The 22,607-nt window shown below is 38.7% G+C and overlaps 1 protein-coding gene across 3 annotated transcripts in view; it reads left to right on the top strand.

Annotated features, from left to right (window-relative positions):
* The window catches only part of Dcbld2 (discoidin, CUB and LCCL domain containing 2), a 64,820-nt gene that overhangs the window by 18,780 nt on the left and 23,433 nt on the right, over nucleotides 1-22,607 (top strand). For all 3 annotated transcript variants that reach the window (XM_005344937.2, XM_026785826.1, XM_005344936.2), the window contains exons 3-4: nucleotides 9,493-9,630; nucleotides 21,646-21,697. In XM_005344937.2, the coding sequence (XP_005344994.1) occupies nucleotides 9,493-9,630; nucleotides 21,646-21,697 (190 nt within the window). The remainder of the gene's footprint in view (nucleotides 1-9,492; nucleotides 9,631-21,645; nucleotides 21,698-22,607) is intronic.

Here is a 22,607-nt window from a genome sequence, read left to right as displayed (position 1 = left end):
AAATTTATTTATTTATTAAAGATTTCTGTCTCTTCCCCGCCACCACCTCCCATTTTCCTCCCCCTCCCCCAGTCAAGTCCCCCTCCCTCGTCAGCCCAAAAAGCACTCAGGGTTCCCTGACCTGTGGGAAGTCTAAGGACCACCCACCTCCATTCAGGTCTAGTAAGGTGAGCATCCAAACTGCCTAGGCTCCCAAAAAGCCAGTACGTACAGTAGGATCAAAAACCCATTACCATTGTTCTTGAGTTCTCAGTAGTCCTCATTGTCCACTATGTTCAGCGAGTCCGGGTTTTATCCCAGGCCTTTTCAGACCCAGGCAAGCTGGCCTTGGTGAGTTCCCGATAGAACATCCCCATTGTCTCAATGTATGGGTGCACCCCTCGCGGTCCTGAGTTCCTTGCTCGTGCTCTCTCTCGAGTGTTTAGCTTTTTGACACTTTCAAATGACTTTGTCCTCCACAAAGTTCATACTCAAGAACTGTACAGTAGAATTACAAAGGCAGAAGTCTCATCATGTTTTAAGTACGAATTTGGAGTTGATCCATATAGTGACCCTTCCTGCAGGAGAAGACTACTTAAATTTATTTGTGTGGAGTCTTCACCTGGGGAAGTGCTGTTTTCCCCATGTTTGAAAGAAAGAAGTTTTGGTATCTCCCATAAAAGTTTATTTTTCTAGAAAAGCTTTGAGAAAGCTTTCTCAGTGTGCTATGAATGCTTCCCTGTTGCCTGGCAACAGGTCTGGTTTTACACATGACGACCCTCTGTTTTTTAGACTAACTTGGTTGTCATGGGGACTGCTCACTATCCTTACAGAAACTGTGAGCTTTAGAAGAGCCAGAACCTTCAAGCAAAACCTTTTTGGGAGATTTTATCACGAAATTCAAACAAAATGTCAAGTTCACTTTTAGCCATAAGTTTGTTGATTTTCCAGAAGATGGCTTTTTCTTGTTTGATCCTTAGAGGTTGGGTCTCAATGTAGCCCAGGTTAGCCTCTAGCCTGGAATTATTTTTCTGCTTCAGTCTCCTGTGGTGTGGGACCATGGTCTGTATTCTGTCAATTATATTTTAAATAAATGCTGATTGGCCAGTAGCCAATCTCTGACAGGAAGTAGAGGTGGGTAAATGAGAACAGGAGAATTCTGGGAAGAGGGAAGCCCCTTCCTCTGCAGTCCTCGCCCCCGCCACAGAAGAAGCAAGATGTGACTGCAATTATACTTACAACCAAAGACTTTAAAACCAGCTCCCTGTGCTTTGGTTAAGTGGAGAAGTTTAAAAGTTTCAGATTTTATGTCGGTCTGGTGAAGATGGTGCTTTTTTGTGCAGAGGATGCTGGACTGTATGTAGCTGGATGGGATGGTGCTCTTGAGGAGTCAGCACTAAGGACCTTCAGAGACAGACGTGGTAGAATAATGTTAGTTACAGTGTTAGCATTATTCCCTATGTAGAAAGCTTGGAAGCAGGAATGCTGAGTTATGTCTGTGGTGTGAGCAGGTTCAGGTAACTAAAGGACATCCACTCTGAACTCAGCACACATTTCTCTACTGAGAAGAGTTTAGGGGTCACCTGTTGCTGATGTTTAGACTCCTAGACATCACCAGAGTTTTGGATGGTTGTACCAGCTTGTACCTCCCACTACTGCTGGGTACTCTACTTTGATTGGTGTTGCTGTCTAGACAGTGTGCATTACAGTCTGCTTTGCGTCTCCATGGTGGCTCATGGTATGCGCTGTTCATGTTTGTTAACCAGGTTAATGCTTTCTTTAGTAAAGAATAGCAATTGTCCTGTACTTTTTGCATTGGTTAATCCCACCTCTCTTTTTTTTCCTAGTACCTCACAATATTGCTGACGTTGCTCGGGTAGCTAGGGCTGCAGACATGCTGGGTTTTGTTTGTGATCTCATTCATTTGTAGGAGTTCTATAAATGTAGTCCCGTTATGAGTTCCTTTTATCCGTGTACATTGACAATATCTACTCCCTTTCTTGGCCTGTCATTTCATTCCCTTATTGGTATACTTTGATAAACGGACATTAAAGGCAACTTCATTTAATGTAATGCATTTTGATTGTTAATTTCATTTAATGTAATGCACTTTGATTAATTTTTTTCCTTTTATGACTAGCACTGTTGTATTGTATTTAATATATTTTAGCCCATTTCTTGGTTATGAGGAGTTTTCAAGGTTTCATCTTTGTGCCATCTACAGATAGTTCCTGACTTTTTCCAGAGTTGATTTCTTTTTCTTTGTATGATGTTTGAGATAGGAGTTAGATGTCAGGGTACATTTTCACATGGAGATTTTACTCATTTTAAATGTGCAAATATCAGATCCATTCATTAAGGAAGTATGGTGAACTAACTGAACTAACTTGTCTAATATCAAAACATAGTTACTTCCTGATATAAAAGATTGATATTTTTAAAACAGTCATGACTGTCTTTGTAAAGGAAGGCAAATACATTCTTAGTGATCTTGTTCCATCCTTTCGAATATACTCAGTGTCTGGTTTTTACATCTCATTTTAAATGTTGTGTACTTCATAGTCTTTTGGTGTCTTGAGATAGGGTTTTCTGTGTGCTCTCTGTATAGTCTTGGCTATCCTGAAACTCTCTCTGTAGACCAGGCTGTCTTCAATATCACAGAAATCCACCTGTCTCTGCCTCTTGAGTGCTGGGATTGAAGGTGTGCACCACCACCTCCTGGCTTTCATTTCAAAAAAGAAAAGATCTTACTTATGACACCCTCCTCTAAAGGTGGGTCTTTATCCAAGTTGCTCTAGCTAAGGCAATATTTCTTTTTAAAAATCAGCTTTTCAGACACAGTATGAGAGAGATCTATAGGCAAACTTTTCATAACCCATCTGCCAGTTCCCAAACTGACATGGAGACTCATTTTTTACACATCCTGATTCCCCTGCATCTGACCCACGACCCTCTGACTCTGCCTATCTTCCCAGTGTCCTTTGTCTGGTTTTCTTCCCTAACCTTATCCTATCCAGCTATTGGCCAGTCAGCTTCTTCATTAAACCAATGACAGTGACATATAGTCACACACTATAAAGGAATAGTCCATATTTCCCCCTTTTTTAAATATTTATTTATTATGTATACAATATTCTGTTTGCATGTATGCCTGAAAGCCAGAAGAGAGCACCAGACCTCATTACAGATGGTTGTGAGCCACCATGTGGTTGCTGGGAATTGAACTCAGGACCTTTGGAAGAGCAGGCGATGCTCTTAACCTCTGAGCCATCTCTCCAGCCCTATTTCCCCCTTTTTGTCTAATTAAAAAATGTTTTAACTTTAACATAGTAAAATTATATACAACAAAAACAGTTAATAAATAAGAATTATAGTTACAATATCCAGTCCATTTGTATATGGCAAAATCTGAAAAAAATATTCTATTACCAATCTTATCTTTGTGAATCTAGAGTTTTATAACTAATTTACCTTTTATCATAATTAAGAAAAACTGTGTGTCTAAGTATTTACTCTTTAACTCTTATCAAAGACCCCAGTAGATTGAAATATTAGCTAACAACAGGGATGTCTGGCTTCATCCTAGGTTCTTCCATAATGCTGGGGAATCCAGCTTTGCCCTACAGGCCTGGTATACCTGACAGACATTTCTGAGAAGCAAGAAATTTTTAATGTTTTTATTGAGCTATATATTTTTCCCCTTTCCCCTTCCTTCCTCTCCTCCCCTTCTACCCTCTCCTATGGTTCCCATGCTCCCAATTTACTCAGGAGATCTTGTCTTTTTCTACTTTCCATATAGATTAGATCTATGTACGTCTCTCTTAGGGTCCTCTTTGCTGTCTAGGTTCTCTGGAATTGTGATTTATAGGCTAGTATTCCTTTGCTTTATGTCTAAAAGCCTCTTAAGAGTGAGTACATATGATATTTGCATTTCTGGGTCTGGGTTACCTCACTCGATATGATGTTTTCTAGCTTTATCCATTTGCCTGCAAATTTCAAGATGTCATTGTTTTTTTCTGCCGTGTAGTACTCCATAGTACTACATGTAAATATACCACATTTTTTTTTATCCATTCTTCAGTTGAGGGGCATTTAAGTTGTTTCCAGGTTCTGGCTAAGAGAATTTTGAAGGACTGATTTGTCGTATTGGCAAAGTCTGGCAGTTGCTTTCTATTGGGTCGTGCTGATCCAGTTTGGATAGTATACTGTCAGCAATTGAGGTAAAGGTAGGGTTTTTGCCCTAATGCCTAGCTTTTGCCATAAGAAAGGCAAACTCCATATGAAGTTTCTTTGATATCTATTATCTTCTCTGAAATAAATTCATGCTGCCAGGAGCAGACATATCTCACTGTCAAGAAGAGTCTTACATTATTAAAACATTTTACATGCCATATTCTGTAGGCCTTTAAGTGTTTGAAGATCACCTATCTAAATATATCTGTTTAACCTTGAAAATGTGCCTAACATTACTGCTTATTATAGATGGCTAACAGCTAACCTGTATTTCTTAATTAATATGTTACATTTTATGTGAGTTGCATAAGCAACTCCAAACAAGAGTAGAAACATGCGTATAGTATAGAAAAATAACCTAAAATTTGTATTAATAAACCAAAGTCCATACTAATGTAAAATATTTTGAGATTAATAGATGTTTTTAGGACTGAAATAGATTCAATAATCTACCCTTTTTTCTCACATTCCTATATCATATCCCCCATTTATTCCTTTAGAAGGCGATCTTTGGATTTAACTCTTGTTTAGCTTGGTTTTTTACTAAGACCAATAAAACTTTGTTATCAACCCCCCCCTTTAATAGTGATAATAAACACCTGTAACCCATCTTTTGTGAATATGGGCATTGTTTTCTAGACTCCTTTCTCTTGTCTTTGGACACTGTTATCTTTGTGGGAACCTTGAGAAAATTGGGATAATAATGAAGTCTAGGCTGGCGTAGTCTGTGAGGTTGGACCATCTCAGCCAGCAGGCTTGAAGTTATTTTAGATGTAGAGTTTTGAGTAGACAGAAACAGGGGGCATTTTGAAATGCTGGATCATTTGGGCCATCTGTTTTCATTGGTGTTTGGGCCCCTCATTCTGGAAGTACATATTTTTCATTTACTTATTTATTTATTATTTTTCTCTGCTCTCCACTCTTTCTCTCCCCTCCCCCTCTATTCTGCCCCATGGTTCCAATGCTCCCAATTTATTCAGGAGATTTTGCCTTTTTCTACTTGCATGTAGATTAGATCCATGTATGTCTCTCTTAGGGTCCTCATTATTGCCTAGGTTCTCTGGGATTGTAGTAGGCTGGTTTTCTTTGCTTTATTTCTAAAAGCTACTTATGAGTGAGTACATATGGCATTTGTCTTTCTGGATCTGGGTTACCTTACTCAGTATGATGTTTTCTAGATCCATCCATTTGCCTGCAAATCTCAAAATGCCATTATTTTTTTCTGCTGTGTAGTTCTCCATAGGGCTACATGTAAATGTAGCACATTTTCCTTATCCATTCTTCTGTCAAGAGGCATTTAGGTTGTTTCTAGGTTCTGGCTAGGACAAACAATGCTGCTATGAACATAGCTGAGCACATCTCCTTGTGGTATGATTGATCATCCTTTAGGTATATACCCAAAAGTGGTATTGCTGAGTCTTGAGGAAGGTTGTTTCCTAATTTTCTGACTGATATCCAAAGGAGCTGTACCAGTTTGCACTCCCACCAGCAATGCAGGGGTGTTCCCTTTACCTCACACCCTCTCCAGCGTAAGGTGTCATCAGTGATCAAAACATGTGTAAGATGGAAACTCATAGTGTTTGGATTTGCAATTCTCTGATAGCTAAGGATGTTGAACAATTTTAAAGTGTCTTTCAGCCATTTTAGATTCCTGTTGAGAGTTCTGTTTAGGTTTGTGCCCCCCCCCCTTTTTTTCCTGGATTATTTGTTCTTTTGATGGCCAATTTCTTGAGTTCTTTGTATATTTTGGAGATCAGTCCTCTGTCTGATGTGGGGTTGGTGAAGATCTTTTCCAATTCTGTAGGCTGTTGTTTTGTCTTGTCGACCGTGTCCAAATAAATCAAAGACCTCAGCATAAAGCCAACCACACTGAACCTCATAGAAGAGAAAGTGGGAAGTACACTTGAACGCATTGGCACAGGAAACCACTTCCTAGGTATAATCCCAGTAATACAGACACTGAGAGAAACAATAAATGGGACCTCTTGAAACTGAGAAGCTTCTGTAAAGAAATACATAAAATTTTAAAAGTAACATTCATTACAAGTATGGAATATGTGGTGTGCACAAGTCAGTTAAAGATGAGTCTTTTGTTTTATGTTTAGGCAGGTAAAAATATATGTTATGTTTCTTATAGTTCTTCTAAGTTTCTTCTTTTTTATTTTTTATGTCTGTAGCCTGGATTTCAGGGGGGTCTTCTCCCAACCAAACTTGATTTTCTTTAAACCAGAATGAATTCATAGCTTCTCATTTTCTGTGGAAAAAAAGCATAACCTTTTCCCACAAAGAAACATACCTTTTGATTTAAATTTTGAAATCAAGATATTTTTAAATATATGGGTTGATTTACTCTAGCAGTTTTTATAATTCAATGTGTCTTAGTGCAGCTATCATTTCTTTATTTAGCAATCAGAAAATCCAAAGACAACACAATAGCATACAGAACCCAGACTCTGTGTATATTTTATCTTTACATGGCTTTTTAAATGTTCCTCTACTCTTTTTATAAGGACTTCATTATTTTAAAAGTATTTTTATATTTTTATTACTGCTTATACCATTTCTTTTTCTTTTTTTTTTTTTGGTCTCTGAATCCTATATGAAAACGGTTATGTTTCTACAGTCTACACAGCTGGATAGAAATTCACAACATGAACCAGGCGTCTGGAATAAATGGGTGGAGAAGCCTGGGCACTGGGAAGATAACAGCACTGTCATGATGTAAATGGTACAGAAGACATTATGCAGGGAGAGGCTTGTGGAAAACTGGAGTGTGACTTACTGTTTCAAAGACATATCCCTTTGGTGTAACCACTGTTTGCTTTTTGAAATCTTTTTCTAAAAGTTCCATATTATGATAAGAAGGGTCGTTTTAAACCAATTATCACTTCCTGGGTGCAGTTCTCCCCATGTAGGTTTGCACAGGTAAGGCATGCAAGGGTAGCATTGTTATACACTCAGAGAATGCGTACCAAAGACAAGCCAGAATGTTTGCCAGTTTGGTCAAGGGTGAGGCTGGTGATGGGATGGTGATGGGCACAATCACAGGCTGTCGATGTGGGAGGAAGGGGGCACCAGGCACTTGACCCTCACAGTCCTGCTTCCAAGCACTGCCAGCTCCCTTCCTGGTGAAGGAGTAATGTGTGGGAGCAAGACAGATGGGGCGAGGGAGAGATGGAGAGATTACTTTAGTGTAGCTGTCTACATATGCTGGAGCTTAGGAAGAAAATGCGAGCCCAGAAGGATGACCTAGTGGACAGGGAGTGCAGCAACTGTCTATATACCCTGGGGGGAGGGGAGGCAGTGTCTGCTTCATGAACCTTGCTCTTAGGGTATAAGCAAAGAGATGTTAGTGTAACAAGTGTGCTATGGGCTGAACTATCAGATAGTCATTTCTCAGCTTTCTAGAAGCCCTAAGTCTGAGGTTCAGAGCCAATAGATTGCTGTGTGGCAAGGCCACTTTCTGGTTTCGGTTGTGGTCTTCTCCTGTTCCCTCACATGGTCCTCTTCTCAAGGTATGATATTTGTCATGAGACCTCTACTCCCAGAGCCTCCCTCTTACAAAGGTCTACTTCAAATACTGTCACAGTAGGACTAAGGTTCTCAGCGTAAGAATTTGGGGAGGATGCGATAGTCGTTCCATAACAAAAACAAAGGTTCTGGACTGACTTTACCAGTACCTTGTAGTGTCAGTTTAAGTCATCAAGATATCTACATGATTTTCCAGTTTTCAGTTGTTGAAGGAGGGTTTTAGGATAGTTCTCTAATGATCTCTTGTCTCTAAACAGTATCTGATTCTGTGATCTGGTTTTTTTGCATAAAAATGGTTAATTCATTTATAGCTGATAATTCCACTCAATAAAAGATTGTGTTTCTCTTATGAGCCCTGTTAGCTATGTTTTAAGTATCACCAAATTAGCCTATCTTTAAGTTGTCTACTTTGACAAGCTTGCACACAAAAGTGCAGCTGCATAGACGTCACTAGCGTACAGGTCTGGAAATTGCAGGCCATATCGACAGTTCCCCATGTGCCCAGTGGAAGTGCTTTTCTCATTTATTCCTGGTTCCAGGCAGCTACCAATCTGCTTTGCACTACTAATTTTGTCATTTTGTTTGCTTTTTCTAGAAGCATCATATAATGGCTTCTCTTATTTAGCATGCTATCTTTGAGATTTGTCCACGTTGCAAATAGCCTGTACTCATGTATTAACATTGTGTTCCTCCCTGTGGCTGTATACCTCATTAGGTATTAGTTGATCAAATCGAATGGTTTTCGTTTGAGGCTGAATGAGTAGTGAATGACCATTTGTATAGCCTTTTTGTGGGTGTAGCTCCTTTTTCCTGCATAGATAACTTTTATAAATTACCAAGCTGTCTCATGTTTGTGTGTTTCATATTTCTGCCATTCATATATGAAGTTCTGACTTGCCCAATGCTCTCTGATACTTAATGTATAGTCTATACTATTGACTGCAGCCATTCAGCAGAGTATGCAGTGATACATCCATATAGTTTAATTTCATTTCTCTAAGGATGAATGATATCACATTACATTGATCTTTTCAAATAGTATTGTTGCCACAGCTTGAAACAATTTTTGGAACTCTGTATTCCAGATTTGCTGGTACCGTTACCAGCCACATAAGGAAATCTATTTTATTGCCTACTGTTGCCTATTTTGCTTCCATGCTTTCTCTCCCTCTTCTTTTGTAGTTTACTTAGATTTTACTAAGTGTTACATGTGTTACATGTGTGCTATACATTGAATATATATGTCTGACTTCAAGGCCAAGACTATGGGTAGAAATTTAAGCTACTGAGTGTCCAGATCTTAGTTGAGGCAGGAAGGATCTAATAATCCACAGAGAGAAAACTGAGCGGGTCCCACTTGAGGAAATTTGAGGAATGTGCTGAGGTGCAGAATCTAGGAGGTCTTGAAGGAACCTTGTAAACATTCTGCTGGCTAATCACTTACTTGCAGTTATCACGCTGTCTGGAATGCCTGTTTCTAAAACTATTCCACTATTGTTTAAAGAGCATATATGTGTGTTTATAGAAATTGAATCTCTAAGTTCAGTGGAAATCTATAACATTTTTTTCTTTTGAATCATTTAAATAATTATGACTTGCCATTTAGTTTTTCCTCCAGAATAATACGATTTTCTAACCTAAGTTTTACTGATTTCATTACTCTAGTACATGGTTTGCTATTGTTATGTACAGTACAAATACTAACTTTATGAGAGTCACATCAAATACATGCTGTTTTTTCATTCCTAGGCAAATACTGCGGTCTGGGTTTACAAATGAATGGGTCAATTGAGTCCAAAGGCAGTGAAATCACAGTGCTGTTCATGAGTGGAATCCATGCTTCTGGACGGGGATTCTTGGCTTCATACTCAGTTATAGATAAACAAGGTAATTTTTGTCTTATACTGTAGCTCCCACATTTTGTCATTTCTTATAGCAAGAAGGAAAATATTCAAATACCTGTTACCTGACATTGGAGTAGAACAGGAAACTGAACAACTAATAATGTCCAAGAAACCAGAAGGGTCAGGATCTGCATTCTGAAAAGTGTCTGTATTAATTTCTGTCTACATACTTTCATTTCCTTGGTAAAAAGAAAAAAAAAACCACTAATTTTTCACATTTGTGATATCAGAACACAAACTGTCATAATTTTAAAAGAGATCTGTGAAACGTTGAGGTAAAGTGTATCAACTTAAAGGTTTATTATCTATAAGTTACAATTTCACAATTCTATCCCAAAGGCCAATTGTTTACAAAGACTTGGCCCTCATATCACCAAGAGTTCCCTGCGAATGCGGAGATGGAACATAATAATGTTTTCCTTATTGTTAATGTTTAGGATCTGAAAGGGGTTGATGTTAACAGCAAAGGTAGTAAATAGAATAAAATCTAAAATTTAGTTGAATCTCTGTCATGAAATGCATTACCTGTATGTGATCTGTCAAGCGCTTTTACTACTGTGGCTTGTATCTCATCTCTGTTATTCGAGGCATTTTGAAGAGGACTTCTCAGAAGTGGTGTTATTGGAAGGATTATGAAAACAGGCCTTTGCCTTAGGAAATAGACGATTGTTCTTATGTTCAACAGTAAATATTCTAAGTTGGCCATTTAAATGTAACTACTAGCTTTTGCTTCAGGCCATTTGGATGAAAAACTATCAAGACCCTCCTAGGTATGAGACTGTTGAGCTCTGGAAACACTGAGGGCAAGCAATCCCTCTTAAGCTAGGGTGACCTTAAGATGAATACCGTTTCCCTAAAAGTGTCATTTAGAACCTTTACATGAAGAAAAGAGCTGTGTCTACTTGGAAGGGAATCTACTTTCTCATAGATTGTAAACCATGGGCAAGATGGGAAGCTAACAAACTCAGAGACAATGAGAAAGGTTTAGTTCATTTGAATGAAATAATGTGGGAAAACGAATTAGAAGTGTAAAGTTAGATGAATGGATGTTTTGACAGAGTAGGAAAATTAAGACGAGTTATCACTGGAAGGGCACTAGGTATATCTCAATTGATACTGGTTTCTGGTTGGGTGTGGGAACTCACAATGTAATCTAGCACTCTGGAAACTGAAGCAGGACAGGAGGATCACAAATTTTGAGGGCAGATGGCCCTCTTTCAAAAGCCAAAATTAAAAATAAATAGATAAACAAGCAAATAAATCAGCAAGCAAGCCCGCTTCTGTGTGTGCCTGCCAGATAATCTCTGCCGTATCAGCTCACCGCCATGGGTTCTGTCTGTGGGGTGTCTATAGACAAGGCACAGAGACACAGTGTCACCCCCACCCTGCATTATGAATACATATTTCCATTTCCCCACTGTCTAGTCGGTGGAGTAAAGAACACAGACGTAAGAACTCTCTTGTGTTCAACACATGCTGTGGGTGTCTCAGGTTGACAGGTGAGAAGGTTAAAAGATGGCAGTTGGTTGTACTTACTTACCTGAAGTTTCATGGGTTTAAATTCTCATTTTGATTCCTATTTCCCAGTTTTCTCCTTCTACTGATCAAGCTCGGGGTTCCTGGAAAATAAAATGTCTGCTGTTTATTATAAAAGACGCTTTACATTAAATGTTCAAATCATGAATTGTTGTTTCTCCCTTGGAAACTTGATGTCCTTACAGTAAAGTTCATTAAAGAATTGACCCTGGTGTCAGATAAAAGCCTCAGATGTTGTCAGCGATCTCACACAGAGTCAGCACAAATGAGAGACAGACTTTAGCAACTTCTTGATACTAACCCATCCCAAAGTGACAGTCTTGAGAAACGCCATTTCCCAGCTGACTTCCAGTGTCATGGTTTTTTGGCATGCCCTGTCCAATTTGTCAGGCATGTGTTTAATTTGACTGAAGTCAGTTGGCTAAGACACATTCTAGGAAGCACTGGTCGAGTTTCTTACTGCTTCTTGGGTGGCCTCTCAGTCACATTTTTTTTCTAGCAACTCATTTGTTCAGAGGCTGTTTGACTTTGGTTGAGATTTCTGTTTCCATCCAGGAAATTTAACTGCCACTATGAATTCCTGAAATATCTGGAAGGATCATTGCTACATGTCCCTCACTTAGGAGTCTAGTTGAAATTTAGAGTAAGGGATTAAAATGTGTGAACAGCGTTGCTTCAGCAGCTATGTCTTCTTTTCTTATACTCTCCCACAAAGATTTGCTCGTGTTATGTTGTATGTTAAACTACACACACATATACCTACATACATGCATACATGCTATATATATTATGTATAGAGTCATGGTTTTATATAAGATATATTTTATATCAGAGTCCATGCAAAGTTCTGTTTCTTGCCATTTTCTGCTCTAGATTGGTAGAATGACCTGACTAGGTTTGTGTTGTGTTAATGTTAGTTTTTCTTTGTTGCTCTCTGAGAAGTAGATAGAAGAGAAATAAGATATTTGTAGGAAGGCCAGTGAAGAGGCTGTTAGAAGAGACCAGATGGCTAAATTTAGAGGCCGTGTGATACAAATACTAAAGTAATGTCCGTTTTTAAAGATGTGACACTTAGACTCACTTTGAGACACACTTCAAAGAATTAGGATTCATTTTCCTTGTGATTTAAACTATAACAAGAGGCTTTACTCATGGTGAAATTCTCTTGAATGGCATCCAGAGTTATCCATGCCCAGGTCATGCTGGGACCTTTTCCTAGCATCCTCTTTATGTTTGTTTCTTGTTTTTAAAACGTCTCGGGGTGTTACTTCCTTGTTACTTTTAAATTATTGGTGAGTAGTAGTTAACATCCTATATATAAAGGATGGTATATTTTTTTCTTTGCCATCAAAAGAAGAATCATATCTACTGTGAAAAAAACAGGTTCCCGTTTTCTGCCTTTGGTGGCAGGCAAACAGAAATGCTTAGGGTGGGGACACTGCACAGCCTGAGAGAGACGTGTGAGTTACTTCTCTGATAAAATACCATGGCCAAAACAACCTGCAGAAGAAAGGGTTTATTTGGGTTTAGGTTTCCAGAAGGACAAGGACAAAGTGCATGATGACAGAGCAGAGGTAGGGCAGCTAGAACTGGAAGCTGAGAGTCTGCATTCACCACCTTTGAAGGAGAAAGGCATTTGTTTTAGCTAACACTTCCAAGTTGCTGCAGGCATGAAGCAGAGAGAGCACAGTCAAAATGGCACAAGTCTTTAAACTCCCAGAGCCTGCCTTCAGTGACATTCCTCCTCCAAGTTCAGAGTTGTTAAAACAGCATCTCCAACTGGGGACCAAGTATTCAAATGCCTGCGACTGTGGGGGAGGGGGCATCATTTAAACCAGCCGGCCATCAGGGCATTGCTACTGTAAATTGGCATAATCACATCCAGTTCCAGCTGGGCTTTCTGGAAGCATGCGAGCCCTTGAGGCATGAGCAAACATATGATCAAGCACTGATGAAAACTCCTGAAGTCTAACCAGCCTCTCAGAGTTCGGGACTCAGTAACTCAGATCTTTCAGTCAAGATTGATAATAAATGCTACTATTTTCATAAATAAATTTCAATTTAAAAACACCATTTAGAGTTGAAGAGGGGGCTCAGCAGTTAAGCACACTTCTTATTTCAGCGAACTCCAGGTTGATTCCCAGCCTCCACAGTGGCTCATAAATGTTTCTAATTCCAGTTCCAGGTGATTCACCACTCTTCTGAGACCCCAGGGCAACGGGCATGCGTGGGATTTACATAGATACATGCAGGAAAAACACTCGTACACATAAATTTAATTAAAAACAGCATTTAATTGGACTTCAAAAATAAAATGAATTTTGCAGATGTGTGATCTAAATTTCTGTTTTTGAATCTCTTCAACCCTGGCCAGTTTCTAGAAGGATTCTCAGCAGTGGATTTTAGACATTTTTGCTATGTACAAGTGAACTTACATGTGCATTGAAATCTTCAAATCCTTCAAGGCAGCATTCATTTGTGTGTTTCATGACTGGTGTGGGGGTGGTTAGATACAACCAAGATTGGAAAATGGTAATTTTATAGTTTTAGAAAATATTTAGGCACATTTCAGAAAATATCAAATCAAAACTTTAAAAAAAAATACTACATTATTTAAAGGAAATACTTTAAAGGTCTTACCAGCCAAGAATTTTGGAATGGACAGCCTAAATTTGCCTTTATTTTTCTGGAGGAAATTAGTAAGCAGCAAATTTCTTGTGACACAGAATGATCCCATGTGGATATGCATTTTCTTCTCAGTGTGAACTCACAAGCACATGTCCATTTGCTGCCTCCACTTTAGGATTTGCTGACAGTGTACCTAAGACTTCTGAACAGCTGGGCCCGAAAACATCCATTTGAGGGTCACTGCTGCAGTATGTTGAAGTATTTTTAGAATCAACACCAATGTCATAAAATTTTTCTGATTGTTACTGTCTTTACTATTTTTGTGAATGTTTCCATTTCTTTCATTTTCCGTCATATTATATAAACTTGTGACACACAGGACAGAATAGATAGGTTGTTTTTTTTTTTCTGATGGAGTTTGAGTTTCTGTTGCTGATTAATTTTTCTTCTATGTGAAATGTTTTTGGTTTTGAATGTAGGGTGTGAGTTTTTCAGATCATTTGCTGCCTCGACAGCAGTGACGACACAGAATCTGTTTTGTGTCAGATTTGACTTTTAGCCCCATTTGTACTTTCCACGCTATGTTTTTAGTTTTTACTGTTTTTGTATCTGACACACATTTTAAAAATTTGAATCTGACATGCGGTGGTGGCACATGGCTTTAATCTCAACACTTGGGAGGCAGAGGCAGGCAGATCTCTAAGTGTTAAAGGCCATCTAGGTCTACAAGAGCTAGTTCCAGGACAGGCTTCAAAGCTACAGAGAAACCCTATCTTGAAACCCAAACCAAAACAAAGGAAATAAATAAACTAAACTTTGAATCTATTGATTGACTCTTGGTGAAGTTTCCCTTTGATTTCTAGCTCCAGATGAGCCTGTATTTACAAGCCAATGAACAATGATCACACAGTCAGGTGTGTTATATAAATAGCGTACTGAAAAACAACTATATTTTGATGCTTACTTAGACAACAAGCATATTTTTGAGTAGTTTCACCAGTTTTGCAGAGACATAATTTAAAACAGAATTTATCTGTTAAAATGGTTACAGAAGAGGCAGTCCAGCCTATGGAGTGACGTTTGTGCCAAGCAGACACATAAACAATCTGAAGTGTACCATCCTGCTTCTAGTATTTTCCTGTGTAGTTGGGGATTTGATACCTTAGAAAGTCTGTGAAAAAGAACCAATAGGATTGTGCTGAGTTAAGCTAACAGTCACTTCTAGATACACTGTTGCTAAACAGTATTGCAGTGTTTAGTGTCCTAGATACTGTGTAGGTCACAAAAGAAGCCTGCTAACTTTTGACATTCTTACATTCATTCATAGGAAGTTAGGTGTGGAGGAAATTTCATTTGATGTAGTTACCTTATGTGGTTTACAGATTATTTAACTATGGTTAATTGCTTAGGTGACTTAGCTGTCTTGTACGTTATTGATAAGAAACCTTACTTCTCGGCACAGAAATGTGTCCAGTCTCCTCCTATGGAGTCTGCTTTGACCGGTATCATTGTAATTTGTCTAAGAGAAGCCTCATATTTAATCTCCACCTTTAAATATCTATCAAAGAGATCAGCCATATCCCACACCCTTTTGTATCTGGGCAAAGAGGTCTACCTACGGGGAAGTAAGGTCACTGAAACAGTGTTGCTGTGCCTGTGCTAGGACACTCCCCCAGGCTGGAGAAGTTGGCCCTTTGAAGGCATTCTAGAGGATTTGAAAGAGTTGAGTTTGTAAGTATTTATCTGTTGTCTTTTTCTTGGTTTCTCGTCTTTCTCCTGTTTTCTCATTTTTGGTAAATAATTAATGGTCACCTAGGAGCATTACTTGATCTTTTGTTACATTTAGGTTCCTTTCCTATAGAAAGAAATGATTACAGTTGTATAAGATATTACATGCCACAACTAATAGAATGTAGACTGTATATATAATGGTTACTGATAGTACTGGAACGTTTTTCAAGTCACTCAAGAACACACAGCAGTATGACATAGGGAAAAATCTAAATAAAAGTAGTTCATAATCTCAGAATAGAACACTGTCTCAGAAATAGCCATTGCTGTCAATCAGAATATTCCTATGAGAGAAACCAATATGCTGCTGTATTAAATGACTTGCTGACATATGAAATAGTTACCATATTTTTACAGTATTATGTATGGGACAACCTAAGATTTTGAAATATGTGCAAATAAAGTTAGAACAGCTACGACGTTCTCTGTAAATTGTACTGAAAGTGTATTTTGCAAGCTGTATCAAGATGGCAATATATATAATATTGTTAAATTTTGAGTTGTCTTAAGAAAACAGGATACTTAGTACAAATGTTCATCTGAGACTGGCCTTTCTGAGTTAGAGGAAGGACAGAAGCCTTTTACAGGACTTAAGATTACCCTCTACCTGGCTTACATTTATCCTTCTGTCTAGTGAAGAACTGTCGCCATAGATGCTTTTTCTCCTTGAGCTGCACAGAAGAGCAGGAGTAAAGGCTGCTCTTTCGGGGCCCTGAGAGATGCTCTTGCCTAGAGTACTGAATAAAAATATAATATGCTATATCATAACGTGTGTATATGCCTTAGTATATTTTATGTGTTTGACTAAAATTATACAAAAGTCCTATGTAGAAGCTCTTACCTAAGAGTGTAGTTAATTGCACGCTGCCTGCACTTCTCGGACACTGATGTTCTGGCATTACACAATAATCAAATAATTCCACATCAGTATTTATTATTGTAATCTTAAATACTTTGCATATGAGTTAGTCTTTTAAATTGTTCATTCCAAAGATCTTGCCATTATTTCTCAAATTTCTAATTATTGGCCAATTCTGGAGATCTCTATGAAAATCTGGCTACATACCAGCAGCTCCACTCTTAACCCCTGTAGTTCAAGTCACTCCCAGTGTTTACCTCAATTATGATGGCAGATTCCCTTTTGACCTTTGTCCCTTTGCTTCTCTTTAAAGGTACTCTCTGTATAGTGGTCAGTGGGATTTTTAAAAATTATTTATTTATTTATTTATTTTCATTAGTGTTTGCCTGTTGCTTATCTGTATGAAGGTGTTGAATCCCTAGCACTGGAGTTTCAGACAGTTGTGAGCTGCCATGTGGGTGCTGGGAACTGAACCCGGGTCACTGGAAGAGCACCCAGTGCTCTTAACCACTGAGCCATCTCTCCAGGTTCAGGTCAGTGTGATTTTATTAAAATGAAATTCCCATCTTCATCTGCCGAGCATCCTTGCATCCAGGGCCCTGTAGGATTTAGCTGCCTGTGATGTGCCTGACTTTTCACCGCGGCTTCATAAATGCTGACCAAGCACCCATATGGGGCCTTTTTTACTTCATACCTAGTTTCAGAGCCACATATCCCGAGCCTCATTGCTTCACCCACTTAGAGTTTTGATCACATGTCACCTTTGCAGTGAGGTCCATGCTAGATATAACTCTTGAAAGTTCAAGTCTTAAACTTTTCCTCACTTGTACCTTTATTTAACTGAAGTGTTATCACCGTCTGCCTTACTATTCATATATTTTATACGAATGTTTTCTCTTACCCTCTCCACTTGGAGGTTGGTGTACTTTATATATGTAGACATTTTCATCTGTTTGTCTTCTCACTAATGCCTAGACTACTACCTGGTCATGTTTTTATATCTGATGTTTGCTGAGGAGCAATAGAATGAATGCCCACCATGGTTCTTTACTACGCTTTATTTTATCCAGACATGACTATGTGCTATATATTAAAGTCAATGGTTATTTCTTCTTATGATTTTTAATTTTTATAACAAATTTATCAATATTTAATTCCTATACATTACAGTACTCCTGCACAGAGTAGTGACTCGGTGTTTCAGAATTTTCAGAACACTGTAGTCCTTGCCACTGTTTGAGAGCATTTTCATCACCCTGAGGAGCAGCCCACAGTTAGTCTCAGTCTGTCTTACTGCTTTAACTCCTCCACCCTTTGTCACCACCCATCCACTTCTTATTTCTAGGTTTACTCATTTTGGACACTTCAAGGATAATATAGTTTGGGATGTTTGTGATTGGTGGCTTTGGCTACATATTGCAAAGTTCTTCTGTGTTGTGATCAGGTAATACTTTGGTTTTATAGCCAAAGTATATTCCATTGGCTATATATACATTTGCCTTTTTAATATTTCATCTTAATACTTTTTGATATTGAGTCTAGATCCTAGCAGATATATGACTTGTCAGAATAACTTTGTATGCCATTATATTAATTACTTTTATGGCTGTGATAAAAACTCTATAAGTTGCACCATGACCAATACAACTAACTTATAGAGAAAAAAGAATTTATTTGAGCATATACTTTCGTTAGAGCCCATATGATGGAGACAGCTTAGTAGCAGGAGCAGAAAGCTGAGAGCTCACATCTTGAACTTCAAGGATGAAACAGAGAGATGAAACTGGAAGTAGCTGAGACTTTTTAATCTCAAATCCATCCACAGTGAAATATTTCCTCCACTGAAGCTGCACCACTTAAATCGTCACCAGACAGTGTCATCACCTGGGGACCAAGTGTTCAAATGCCAAAGACTATGGGGAACATTCTCATTCAACCCCCATAGCCATCTTTCTCCTTGACACTAACCTTTGAAGTGTAGGCTTTTCTAATTATCATTTCTATTTATCTGAGTTTGATTGCTGTGCTTTTCATCATATTTAAGAAATCAATCCTTAATCCAAAGTCAGGATTTATTCCTATATTTTTGAAAAGTCTGCAGTTTTGTTCTTAAATTTTGGTGACTTTGAGTTAGTATTTGTATATGTGAGAGAGGTAACTAGTTCTTTTGTGACTGGATCATGGACATCGATGTCATGTTACTCACAAGACGATCCCACCAGCATACTGCTCCGTTATGTTATCCGGACACCACAGCTGAAATTCACTTGACTAAGAATGCGAAGGGTTAACTCTGGACTCCTGTGACCTTAACCCTAGTCCCTTCCTCACAGTAACTCCCTGCACACTGCTGTCCGAAGCCTCGTTCTAACCACATTGCACCTTGTCCAGGATTTGTCCTTATTTGTTGAAAGCTTTATAATAACAGTTTTCTGGAAGGCAATTTCCTTGGAAAAAGCTTTTAGGAAAGGCACATAACTTCTTAAATCCTTAAGTTGGTGGTTTTTATTTGCCTTCATGGAGTTGTAAATGTCAGTTTATACTCATGGTTTTCCTTTCCTGCCTTCAGTCTTCTTGGCTCTCAGAGTTGTCCACTTTGGGCTTTTATTTCCTCCTCAGGAGCTCTTTGGAATTGGAGATCCAGGTCATTATTTGCATATTAGCATGGCCTGTTGTGCAGCTTAAGCCCTGAATGGGCTTACTGTACATCTGGTGTGAATGTAGGAGAGGCAGCTAGTAGTCACCTTGCAGCTAGAATGCTGCATTGGAACACACAGGTACTGTTCATGGCAGCCTGTTAATTTTAGAAGCTGAGTTTCTTAATTGATTCTCACTGATGCTGTGCAAGGGTTGATAGGCAAATTCTGTTGACTTGCCCTTCCTAGTGAATTAACTAAGTAATAGTGAACCCCCATGGAGAACTCTGAAAACAGATTAAATAATTGAAATTGCAGTGATACATACATATTGATCTCTACAAATTCTTCTCAAAATACTGCTGTCCTATCTGCTAACACACACTCTGGGTCTTATAAGTATGTAGTAACAGTGTTGTAGGAAGTCATCCATAAGGCTTTGGCTGGCTCTTGAGGTCCTAATAAGGGATTGCCTTGACCAGCCTTAATACAGGGGGAGGGCAAACTGCAGTTGGGATGTAAAATAAATAGATAAATATTTTTAAAAAAGGCTTCTCAGGGTATTAGGGCTGTGATAAAATGTCATGACCACAATCAACTTGGGGAGGAAAGGGTTTATTTAATCTTATGACTTGTAGTCTATCATCCAGGGAGGTCAGATCAGGAACTCAAGGCAGGAGCTGAAGAGGGGGTCATGGAGGAACACTGCTTACTGGCTTGCTAATTGTTGCTGCTCATCCTACTTGCTTCCAGACCCAGGGACTACCTGCACAGGGACAGTGCCACTCATGATGGGCAGGGACCCTCTTATCAGTTGTTAATCTAGACTGTACCCCAACAGAGTTGCCTCCATGCCAATCCTATATAGGCATTTTCTCAATTAAGACCCCTCTTGCCAGATATGTCTACATTTGTGTCAAATTGGGGGAACCAACCAACAGGAAATGTTCATAATACTATCTGTTATTGCCTTCTTGTCTCCTTCCAGGTTTTTACCCTTGGGTCTGGTAAGTTACTGGATGTAGCCAAACATGGTAACAAACAGAAACTTTTGTTTTTCCAGGGAGTCAGTGATAAATGTTCATTGAAAGTCTCCTGTGCAGCCTACACTGTAATTCCTAATTTCTATAATTCCAGAAGAGTGAGCTCTACACAGCTCTACTCTTTGTTCAAGGACGAGGTGTTAGAAAATAATGTTGCTTGTAACTATGATTCTATTAGCAAATTAGCCTTTTCATAATATAAGTTATGCTGGGATCTGTAATTATGTGTTGGTTAAAACAAGCAAAATGGAAGTCCCGTGTGTGGATAAAGGAATTTCATATGTGAAAGGCTAGGATGGTTTTTTGAGGACTTGACAGTCAAGTTGAGATGTTAGCAAGAAGTCAGCTAGGTTTTCAGAGCAATAGAAAAGCTGTGCAGATAGTGTATGCCCAAGGATGCAAAGGAGTATGAGCCCGGGATTCAGGAGAGTATGAGCCCGGGATTCGGGAGAAGGTGTGCCCAGGGATGCAGCAGAGTGTATGCCCAAGGATTCAGAAGAGTGTATTTCCATGGTTGCAGCAGAGTGTGTGCCCAAGGATTCAGAAGAGTGAATTTCCATGGTTGCAGAAGAGTGTGTGCCCAGGGATGTAAGAGAGTATGTGCCCAAAAATGCAGGAGAATTTGTCCAGGCATATAGATGAGTGTATGTGCCCATGGACGCAGAAGAGTGTGTGCCCAGGGATGCAGGGAGTATGAATACAGGGATGCAGATAAATTTTGTGTTCACGGACGCAGGACAGTGTGCCAAGAGATGCAGAAGAGACCCAGGGTAGTGAGAAACCTTAATGTTGAAAGTGAAGCAAGGCCAACCCTGTAACATGCCTCAATCCAGACTTTCTATTCTATCCTAAGACAAGGAAGGGAAGACGCTCGATGTTCTTTTTAAGTAACTGTGCCTGTGACTGAGGTTTTAATTAAAGGTATGTTAGCTTTTGTTCCAGTTAATTGTGAAAATAAATTTAAGTTTTCTTCAGTGCACTGGGTCTTCTTCAATGTGCTTAGTGATTGCATGGAGCATTGATTACAACAAAAGGCTCATTATCTGTGGAGTGTCCAGATGATGTGGATACTGCTGGTCCCATCTGTGGACTGATAGACTTTGAATAAAAATTAGAGCTCTAGAATTAATTTACTTCTTTTTGTCATTAGTTTTGTTTTTTCTGTTTATAAACAGAATAAGGTCATTTTTAGTCATAATAATTAATAAATATTTTTCTCTGTGTTGTGAGAGCCATATTTTATAGAACCACTAAGGAATATATAAATTCTACTTCTCTATGTACTACACATGATCTGTGACTTCAGGACGTGATATATTAAACAGCAGTATTAAGGAAAACAGCTCCAGAAGTGGATACATCAAATAAGAGAAACTGTTTAACAAAATTTGTGAAGTTATAGGTAGTCATATTTTGAAATTTAGATGAATACAGTTTTATACTATTTTACAGCATTTTGATGAAATTAATAAGTCTTATTAAATAGTTTTTTAATTTTTTTCTAGATTTAATCACCTGTTTGGATAACATAACTAAAATTTCGGAACCTGAGTTCAGGTATGAGCTTGCACATATGCTTGTGCGTGTGTGCGTGCGTGCGTGTGTGTGTGTGTTGCAGCACACCTCTTCACTCTCATTCCTTTAGAGAGCAGGCTACTGTATAAAGTGTGATGCATAGCTAGGCATTGATGAAGACTGCAGCAAACCATGCTTATTTAAAGTTGTCCAGTTGCCCTGTTTAAATTTTACTTTAACTGTAATGGTTAGATTCCAAAACAGGAATATACCTTTTATTTTTTTCTTTTTATGTAGAAGTGTATGAGACAGGATCTCACTGTGTAGTTCCAAGTGGCCTAGAACTCAGGATCCACCTCCACTGCATCCAGGTGCCATGGTTCGAGGTAACTAGTAGGATATTCTAAGTTTGAGCAGTCTCTTAAATCTGACAGTGCTGCTCCTAAAAATGGAAAAGCTGTTCATTCTCCATATTATGTTGCTATTTTTATCCTTTGAAGGTATCATACATTTATACAATATATGTTGGTAATACCCATCCACCACTACTGCCCTTGAACTCGCTGAGTGTCCTCCATCCCATCTCCCTCCCAGCTTCATATCTTCTTTTTTTTTCATATTTTCTTTTAATTGTCATTGAGCTTGCCTGTATGCTCATGGGTGAGTGACCATCCTCTGGGACAAGAGCAGCATACCAGTGGCCAGATCCCCAAAGATGAGTAACTCTCCCTCTCTCAGCCTCCATCAACTGTTCTTCAGATAGGCTAAGGCTAGACAGATAGATAGATACATACATACATGCATAATAGATACATTCATATATAGATGATAGATGGATTCAGACAGGCATAGATGATAGTAGGTATCGATGGATGATCAATAGATAGATGATATAGGTAGATATATGATAGATAGATAGATAGATAGATAGATAGATAGATAGATAGATGAT

The sequence above is a fragment of the Microtus ochrogaster genome, chromosome 2 (genome assembly GCF_000317375.1).
Source record: "Microtus ochrogaster isolate Prairie Vole_2 chromosome 2, MicOch1.0, whole genome shotgun sequence".
In the NCBI taxonomy this organism is placed as follows: Eukaryota; Metazoa; Chordata; class Mammalia; order Rodentia; family Cricetidae; genus Microtus; species Microtus ochrogaster.
Note: the sequence above shows the minus strand (reverse complement) of the source record. Positions and strands in the feature narration are given on the sequence as shown.